Source organism: Benincasa hispida, chromosome 3, assembly GCF_027475165.1.
Source record: "Benincasa hispida cultivar pf3 chromosome 3, pf3_genome.v1.1, whole genome shotgun sequence".
Lineage (NCBI taxonomy): Eukaryota > Viridiplantae > Streptophyta > Magnoliopsida > Cucurbitales > Cucurbitaceae > Benincasa > Benincasa hispida.
In genome coordinates this window covers 35,913,461-35,924,069 of record NC_143480.1, presented here as the reverse complement: position 1 = coordinate 35,924,069, position 10,609 = coordinate 35,913,461, and the positions used below count along the sequence as shown (strand labels likewise).

At 40.1% G+C, this 10,609-nt stretch overlaps 1 protein-coding gene across 1 annotated transcript; it reads left to right on the top strand.

Moving 5' to 3' along the window:
• The first annotated feature begins 8,777 nt into the window (after window positions 1-8,777).
• On the top strand, window positions 8,778-10,387 carry LOC150037225 (uncharacterized). The gene is made up of 2 exons (XM_090311926.1): window positions 8,778-8,863; window positions 9,622-10,387. The coding sequence occupies exons 1-2, from the start codon at window positions 8,778-8,780 to the stop codon at window positions 10,385-10,387; spliced, it is 852 nt and encodes a 283-aa protein (XP_090168052.1).
• Window positions 10,388-10,609: the final 222 nt, after the last annotated feature.

Here is a 10,609-nt window from a genome sequence, read left to right as displayed (position 1 = left end):
AATCCTTGTGTCCGATTTCCTTCATATTTGTTATGGGTGCTCGATGCCGAAATTCACCTGAATGTTATGAACTTGGGAGAAACAATTAAATAAAAAAATACGACATTCCAGTCAGGATAAAACAAAAGCTATGATTTTTCTTTGTCATCTCCACGAGGGATTAAAAATGGAGTATCTTACAATAAAAGGTCCTCGTATCTTGTGAAAATTTTTGAAAGAAAGATATGATCATCAAAAGATCGTTATTCTTTCTAAAGCTCATTATGAGTGCATGCATTTGAGGCTCCAAGATTTTAAATTCGTATTCTGCATTATTTAAAATCAGTTTAAAATTATTGTTATGTGGAAAAAAAATTACTGATTCTAATGTGTTAGAGAAGACATTTTTTACATTTCATGTCTCGAATATGCTCTTACAGCAGCAATATCGAGAGAGGTTTTAAATAGTATTTTGAATTAATTTCATGTCCTCTTGTGGCCAAACAAAATAATGAATTATTGATGAAAAATCATGATTTTGACCAATCGGAGCAACACTATTTCCTGAAGTGAATATTATGAATTTTAATAATAATCATGGTCGAATTCGTGGTCATAATCAAGGTCATGATCATGGAAGAGGAAGAAATACTTATTATTTTCGTGGTCGTCGTTTTAATCATTTAAATTTCAAAAGAACCATACAAAATTATATCACAAAGGAAAAACTCTACAAGATAAGAGTTCAAAAAGTATTCAAAATAAATGCTTCTGATGTGGAATGACTGGTCACGTACCTGTTGTACGCCAAAACACTTAGTTGACCATTATCAAGTCTCCTTGAAGTAAAAAAGGAAAAATGTGGAAGCAAATTTTGCATACCAGGATAATGATATATTTGACCCATCCCATATGACAAATTTGGATGTGGCGGACTTCTTTGAATCTCTTGAAGAGAAGATTAGCGCAGTTGATGGAACATCAAGTATTTCTTTTGATTTTTATCTATCTTCATGTTTTTTTTAGTAACTTTTGTATATTTTAAGTATCGTTTTTCTTAATGTAATTATTTCTTTTAATGAAGAAACATGGATCATTTTCATATGTTTGGTGTTTAAAAAAATGAGCAAAAGAAGATCTATATCTGGCAAACAATGTAACTGCACACGTTATACTTACAAATAAAAAATACTTTTCCAAATTAACAATGTTAAAAGCTTGTAAATAAAATATCAAGTTCTGCAAACTTGATCGAAGGGTTGCAAAAATTATTTTGCCTAGAGGAACAAAATTTACAATTGACAATGCATTGTTTTCTAGTCAATCAAAGAGAAACCTTTAAAGTTAATGGTTACATATTGAGATTGACAATAAGAATAATGTGGAAGATCTATATATATCCACTATCTCAAATGAAAAATGTATATTGGAACAGTTGCATGCTTTATCTTCTGAATTGTATTATACTCAAGTACGAGTAATTGAAACATATGTAACAATGAACCTAAAGTTCATGAATCCAGACATATTTACAATTTGGCATGATCGATTGGATCATCTAGGATCTATAATGATGAGGAGAATTATTGAGAATTCAAATGGTCACCCATTGAAGTACCAGAAGATTCTTCTTCTAATGAATTATCATGTGTTGTTTGCTCTAAAGGAAAATTGATAATTAGACCATCACCAGCTAAAATGGGGACTAAATCACCTGCATTTTTAGAATGAATTTATGGTGCTATATGTGGACCCATTAACTCACCAAGTGGACCATTTAGATATTTTATGGTATTAATAGATGCATCCAGTAGATGGTCATCCGTGTGTTTATTATCAAGTTGAAATCTTGCATTTGCAAGATTAATAACACAATTTCCTCATTATAATTAAGATAATTCATCTTGATAATGCTCGTGAATTTACATCCCAAGCTTTTTATAATTATTGTATGTCGATTGGGTGCATTGAACATCCTGTAGCTCATGTTCATACACAAAATGGTATAGCAGAATCATGTATAAAATGTTTACAATTAATTACAAGGTCATTACTTATGAGAGCTAAGTTTCCTTCATCTGTATGGGGACATGCTATTTTGCATGCAACGTCTGTGATGCTTGTTTTAAAGAAAAATTGATAATTAGACCATCACCAGCTAAAATGGGGACTGAATCACCTGCATTTTTAGAATGAATTATGGTGCTATATGGGGATTTATTAACCCACCAAGTGGACTATTTAGATATTTTATGGTATTAATAGATGTAGATGGTCACCCGTGTGTTTATTATCAAGTCGAAATCTTGCATTTGCAAGATTAATAACACAATTTCCTGATTATAATTAAGATCATTCATCTTGATAATGCTGGTGAATTTACATCCAAAGCTTTTTATAATTATTGTATGCCAATTAGGATAAGCATTGAACATCCTGTAGCTCATGTTCATACACAAAATAGTGTTGCAGAATCATTTATAAAATGTTTGCAATTAATTACAAGACTATTACTTATGAGAACTAAGTTTCCTTCATCTGTATGGGGACATGCTATTTTGCATGCAAAGTCACTTGTACACATTAGGCCAATAGCTTATGTACTCGCCATTACAATTTACTTATGGTTATGAGCCAAATATTTCCTATATGAGAATTTTTTGGTGTGCAATATATGTTCCAATTGCTCTACCACAATGCGCTGATTGTCATTTTAATAAAACAATTTTTTCAACATTAGGGGGAGGAATTAAGAAATTGGAAAAATAAATTATATGGAATGTATCATTATTGTCTCATTTAGATCCGCATATGGATCAATGTGAACTTGAAGTTCAGAAAATAATTCATTTGCAAAATATAACAAATCAATTACCAAATGTATTTATAGATGTAAAGAAACTAAGTCACATATATCAGCTACAAATGTTCCATAAAAAATTGATATCCAGACACAACAAATTGTCACTAATGAGTCTGGAACACGCCAGAAGCGTGGTAAACTAGTGGGTTCCAAAGATAAAAATCCTCAAAAATGAAAAATAATTAATAGTGAAAAAGAGTTGGTTGAGGATGTAATACCCATATAGAAAATCTCGACATGACTAGTGAGGAAAGTGAAATACCTAAAGATAATAATGAGATTTCAATAAACTATTTCATGACAAGAAAAAAGATGGAATCGAACTAATGTAATTATTGACAACATTTATGAGTATAATATTGCTCTTGATATTTGTTGAATGAGAAATTTTGGACCAATCACAAGTTGCCACGTCATTTACTAAATTAATGACGAAATTCCAAATCATTAAATTTGGGCTCAATTAGGAGTTGACATATGTCTCGAATTGAAATTGAAGACAAATTCCGATGATGCTACGTGGTTTTATCATAACCGTTGAATCAGATCAGATTAATTTGGCCCAATTTGATATTATTATTTGGGTCAAAGTCCAACTAAGCTAAAAAATAGGTCGAATTTGACCCAAATGTCAAATCAGGCCTAAATCCAATTAATTGAGCCTAAAGGCCAAACTCATGGACCAACCAAGTCTAAACCCATGGGCTAACCAGACCCAAGCACATGAAGCCTATCAGAGAGCTCTATAAATAGAGGCACTCTTCTCATTTCAAGGGTTTAGCAATTCTATACTCCAGAGAGTTTAAAGGGAATTCTCTACAATCAGAAGACTCCTTGACTCCTGAAACTGACCACGGTTGAAGACTGAAGTCCTTCGAAGATACAAACATTCTGAAGACTGAAGTCCTTTGAAGATGCAAGCATTCTGAAGACTTAAGTCCTTTAAAGATACAAGCCTTCTGAAGACTGAAGTCCTTTGAAGGTATAAGCATTTTCTACATTCAGAAAGCCTAGAGAGCATTTTCCAAGATTTCTGCCTAGAGAGCATTTTCCAAGATTTCTACTTCAAGAACATTCAGTGCTTTCCTCCTTCAAGTCAAGCACATTCACTCAATTGAGAGAGAATCAGAGGATCAAGTATTAGAGATCGAACCACATCGCATCAAATCAACTTCAACACCAACACCAACTCAAGTTCAACTCCACGAAATACGTTTCTCCAGAAACCTCGTGCGAACAAATTGGCATGCCCGGTGGGACCTCTCTTTTCCTCTCATCTCTCTCTCAGCATCCAAACAAGGAAAATGACACCTAAGAAGATGACATTCAAAGTTTCCTCCATAAACGGCTCGTATATGGGACCTATCACCCACAGCCGCTCAAGAGAAGTCACGTAGGAGCAAGAGCAGAGCTTCTTCATCGCCCACAACATCTTAAGGCAAATGATGGAATCCCCACAAGGCGGGGTTGTCATAAAGGAAAACCCCCTGTTTGAACCCCCTGTTTGACAATTCTACTTCCGCATCCAGCGAGCCAGAAAGAGATTTACTACCAGATATGATTTCTATCATGATGGCAGACATGATGGCAGAAGCGACCATGGTAGAAATGGAAAGGAAGATTAACTTTCTGATGAAAGCCATTGAGGAGCGAGACCATGAGATCGCTGCCCTAAGAGAACAAATGCAGTCTCAAGAGGCTGCTGAATCAAGCCAAGCACCCACGATCAAAGCAACTGACAAGGGGAAGACTGTGCTGCAAGAAAGCCAACTGCTACAGTCAGCCTCGGTGGCCTCTATGTCGGTCCAACAACTGCAAGACATGATCATGACCTCCATAAGAGCTCAATATGGAAGGTGGGCTCAAACTTCCTTCATGTATTCCAAGCCATAATCTGATAATTTGAGAATGCCTACAAGGTATCTACCCCCAAAGTTCCAGCAATTCGATGGAAAGGGCAACCCAAAGCAATACATCACTTACTTCATAGAAACATGCAAGAATGCGGGAACAAAGGGAGATCTACTAGTCAAGCAGTTTGTTAGACCCTCAAAGGAAATGCTTTTGACTGGTACACGGACTTAGAGCCTGAGGTGATTGACAACTGGGAGAAACTTGAAAGAGAATTCTTGAATTGCTTCTACAGTACTAGACACACTGTCAACATGATAAAGCTTACAAACGCCAAACAACGTAAAGAGGAGCCGGTCATCGACTATATTTACCGATGGAGAGCTTTGAGTCTGGACTGCAAATATCGACTCACCTACTTATCCACAATAGAAATATGCATGCAAGGTATGCACTGGGAACTCCTCTATATCTTACAGGAATGGAGCTAAGTATCGCTAACAGAGGAACGAGGGACTTCCTGAGCCACGAACCGAAGAAAGACAAGAAGGAGTTGAAGCGTGCCGAGAAAATTGTGAAAGGTGCCACAAAGGAATAAATGATCGTTAATACGACGCTGTTGAAGTTCTCCTCAAAAGGGAAAGAGAAGAAGATAGAAAATAAAGATGAAGGAGGCGAAAGAGGTTTCCTAACCCTGAAGGAGTGACAGGAAAAAATCTACCCATTCCTCAACTCCGACGTTGCAAATATACTTGAGCAACTACTAGAGAAACACCTTATCCATCTACCAGAATGTAAACGATCGGAACAGAGCGGCAAAGTGGATGATCCCAATTACTGCAAGTATCACAGGGTCGTTAGCCACCGAGTCAAAAAATGTTTTATACTAAAGGAATTAATCCTCAAATTGGCCCATGAGAGGAAAATAGAGCTGGATCTAAATGAGGTGGTACAAACAAATCATGCTACGGTGACGGTAACTCCAAGCGTGTTGGCAGCAATCATATATTATGAAGAAAGGGAAGGGAAAGCTCAGTCCAGTTTGGGACCTTTGAACCTGTGGTAGTGCGGTTTCAGCATGAGGTCCAAGCCACAGACCCTCAAAACAGAGGAGAGCGCGTTGACGATGACAATAACGAAGGCTGGATCCTTATGGCACGCCGTAAGAAAGAAAGACTAAACTCTACCCAGAAAGAGATACACTCTCATAGAAGCTATAGGAGAGGGAGCAAGACATAAAAAAGGAAGGGTAGAAAGAAGGCCTAGAGGCCCAAGGCTGTTAACGAGAAAGATGAGAATGTTTCTCGTCCCAGACGACAGGTGACGTTAGCAGATTTCCTCCCAAAGAACTTCTGCAATTGTGCTTCAGAGGAGATGCCAGAGGCTGCTACATGTCATGCTGTCAGTACCATGGAAGGAGAAGATACCATTCCAGGCCCATTAAAATCGATAGGAGAACCAAAAGGTTCGTCACCATTCAACATAAACGACCTGCTCTCGCTCCCGCGAGAAGCTAAGACGACCCTCATTGAGGCACTGTTAGAATCCAACGCATCTGGTGTATCGACCTCCGCAACACGTGCTTATGTCTCGTGTTGCACATCCATAGGCTTCTCAGACGAAGATCTGCTACTGGGATCCAAATTGTATAATAGGCCTTTATACGTCTCTAGATACATTCGAGAACAGAGAGTGGGTCAAATCCTCATTAACAATGGATCTACCGTCAATATAATGCCTAAGACGATTATGAAATAGTTGGGCATACTCATGGAAGAGCTATCAAACAACAAATTAGTAATTCAAGGTCTCAATCAAGGTAGCCAAAGGGCGATAGGCATGATACGCTTAGAGCGCATGATACGCTTAGAGCTCCTCATTGGCAATCTGAAGGTTGACGCACTGTTTCACGTGATAGACTCAAAGACCACCTACAAGCTACTATTGGGACGCCCTTGGATTCATCGAAATGGTTTGATTACATCGACATTGCATCAGTGTTTCAAGTTTTACAAAGATAGGATGAAGAAGGTTGAAGAATATTTTAATTCATTTTCCGAGGCTAAGTCTTACTTTGCAGATGCAAAGTTTTACCTAAAGAGTGAGAATTCCGGTGAGACTATACCGATAGAGAACTTGCTAGAAAAGAAAGCATATGAATCCCGGTCGAGGTCACCAATAGACACATAGAAAGGGGCGGGTAGCAAGGTACAAGCCTCCAGCCCAAAAGAGAGTAGGACATCCCTCGACGTTGGAGAAACACCCGTGGTGAGGGGCGAAAAAGCCTCAAAACCTCCAATTCTATGCTATGTCCCTTTGTCGAGATGAAAAAAGGGTGAGTTACCTTTTACAGAATGCTCAAAAGGTTTGCAGGTCACTGACATAGAAATTCTAAAGGAAAGTTTCGTTACACCCCTCTTCCGATAACGAAGCAGGAAATCCACAAGTCGGAGGCAAAAGTGACGGGGTTAAAGCTGCACGAGAGGTGAACTGAAGACGGATTTGGTCCTAAGGCTTACAAGCTGTTGGCGAAAGCGTGCTATGACTTCACAACTCATACTGAGTTCAAGAGTTTGAAGATTCATGAGCAACATCGACTCTCGTCGACCCAAAAGAAGCTTTTGCAAGAGGGACACGCTATACCCACGTCGAGGGCGGGACTCGGATATGAGCCGTCAGAGCCAGTCCATGTAATCAGAAAGGCAAAAATGAAAGTGGCTAACAACAATCATATCACTGCAGAAGAAGTCGATGATATAGGAGAAAATGAGGGCAAAGATAAAAGAGCCTCAGCCTTCAACTGTATTAGACCATCTGCAGCACGCGCCTTGGTCTTCGAGAGGTTAAGCATGATAGAAGCAGAAAGGGGAAGGCCACATACTATTCCCAAAGCTACTCGACGCTCAGTCTTTCGAAGGTTGACTCTTCCGAATGAAGAAAATAAGGAAATCATCTGCCAATCGCCAATGGTGGTGCGACCGTCAGCCTTCGAGAGACTAGGTGCAATTCCAAATGAGAGCAAAGGAAAACCCCGCACTCCCATTTTTTATCGCCTGAAGCAGGAGAGGGTTGAAGATCCTCTTAACCAATATGTCCCTAGTAAGACAAAGGGGAAGGGAAAATCTTGCGTTGACGCCTCCGAAATGACTATAAAAAGAGGGGGCCGATACACCGAGCGTCCATCTGGCGATGAATTGATCTTAAAAATATTGAAGGGTCATCGGACCAAAAGCCACCAGGAGAGGCAAGAAGTGATGGAGAAATTCGTAGTACCGTCCCCTCACACATGAAGATAAAGACCTTCGTTACTCTAAACACAAGTGAGGGCTCGCTCAAAGTAAAGAGGCGCGATGTCGTTTTCACCAATCCTTAGAATGGAAATTTAAAGTAAGAGGAAGGCAAATTTTCGTGCCACCATATCACCATCACCGAAGAATCCGAAGAACGTATAGTTGAAGAGGAAGTGGAGGACGTATGTCAAGGTCTAGAGGACGGTGGTCAATCCACGGTGGACGAGCTAAAAGGAGTGAATCTGGGCACAGTAGAAGAACCACATCTGACTTTCATCAGTGTATCCCTCTCGGAAGGGGAAGAGGACGAATACATGAGTTTGCTCACTGAATACATGGATGTTTTCACCTGGTCATACAAAAAGATGCCAGGACTAGATCCAAAAGTAGCAGTCCACCATCTCGTGATCAAACAGGGGTGTCGACCCGTTAAGCAAGCTCAACGACGCTTTCGGCTAGAACTTATCCCTCAGATTAAGGTTGAGGTCAATAAGCTGATTGAAGCCGGGTTCATTCACGAAGTTAAATATCCAGCATGGATAGCCAACATTGTCCCGGTTAGAAAAAAGAATGGACAACTTCGTGTTTGCATAGACTTTCGTGACCTAAACAGCGCATGCCCAAAAGATGATTTTTCATTGCCCATCATAGAGATCATGGTCGATGCGACAATGGGACATGAGGCCTTATCCTTCATGGGCGGATCTTTCGAGTATAACCAGATACGAATGGCCCTCACAGACGAGGAAATGATGGCATTTTGAACCCCAAAAGGGATATATTCCTACAAAGTAATGCCCTTCGAGTTGAAGAACGCTGGCACTACTTATCAATGTGCCATGCAGAAGGTGTTTGATAATATGTTGCACAAAGATATAGAGTGCTATGTAGATGACCTTGTGGTCAAGACCAAGCGATGACATGACCATTTGAAAGATCTAAGAACCATGTTCGATCGCCTGCGAAAGTACCAGTTAAAGATGAACCCTCTCAAAGCATGTTTGGCGTAACTTCAGGAAAGTTTCTGGGCTTCATTATGAGACATTGAGAGATAGAGATAGACCAATCCATGATTGATGCCATCCAGAAGATGCCAAGACCAAGGAATCTACATGAGTTGAGAAGTTTACAGGGACATCTAGCCTACATCCAGAGGTTTATTTCTAACCTGGCAAGGCGATATCAACCATTTCAAATACAAATGAGAAAGAGAGAGAAATTTGAATGGGATGAGGCCTGCTAAAATGTTTTCGATAGCATAAAGAGGTACTTGATCAGCCCTCCTATCTTATGAGCCCTAGTAGCAGGCAAGCCGTTGACACTGTACATTGTAGCGTAAGAGAGATCATTGGGGGCACTGTTGGCACAAGAAAGAGAAAAGGGAAAAGAACGCGCTCTCTATTACTTGAGTAGGACCCTAAATGGAGTCAAGATCAAGTATTCCCCTATAGAGAAGATGTGTCTTGCGCTCTTCTTCGTCATAAATAAGTTAAGGCACTACATGCAAGCCTTTACAGTCCACTTAATTGCGAAAGTCGAACCCATCAAGTACGTCCTATCCAGGCCAATCATCTCGGGACGTTTAGCAAAGTGGGCAATCATGCTTCAACAGTACGACATTGTTTATGTACCGTAAAGGGCAGTTAAAGGGCAGACGTTGACCGACTTTCTGGCAGATCACCCAGTTCCATCGGATTGGGAGTTAAGTGAAAACTTGCCTGATGACGAAGTTCTCTTCACAGAAACCTCAGGGCTGTGGGTCATGTTCTTTGACAATGCGGCACGAAAAAGTGGTATGGGGGCAGGTATTGTCCTCATTTTGTCAGAAAAGCACATGCTGCCTTATAGCTTCGCACTTGCCAAGTTATGCTCGAACAACGTCGTTGAATACCAAGCCTTGATAATTGGTCTCCAAATGGCCTTAGAGATTGGGGTAGCTTGTATAGAGATCTTTGGTGACTCAAAGTTGATAATCAATCAACTCTTATGCCAGTATGAGGTGAAGCATGATGACTTGAAACCCTACTTCACTTACGCTTGCCAGTTGATGGAAAAGTTCGAAAGTCTGACGTTGGAGCATGTCTCATGGATGGAGAACAAGAAAGCGGATGCCTTGGCAAACCTAGCCACTGCCTTAACGGTCTTGGATAATGTGCCCCTCAATATATCGTTTTGTCGGAGATGGGTTTTACCTCTATTCGGGACTGCAAATGGGGAAACAAATGCAATATCAGTCTACCTAACCGACGAGGAAGACTGGCGGCAGCCCATCATAGATTTCCTTGAGCATGGAAGGCTCCTAGACGACCCTCATCGTAAAACCGAGATTCGAAGTAGGGCCGCACATTTCATTTACTATAAAGGGGTCCTATACCGTCGATCCCTTGAAGGAATTTTCCTTTGATGCCTAAGTAAAGAGGAGTCAGCAAAGGCTTTGGAGGAAGCACACTCAGTGTATGCAGCGCGCATCAAGCTGGACCAAAGCTATAATTCCAGTTGAAAAGAATGGGTTACTATTGGCCGGGAATGATCCAGGACTCGATGGATTATGCAAAGAAGTGAGAAGCCTGTCAATATCACACGAATTTCATTCATCAAATGCCTGAGCCTCTGCATCCAACCATAG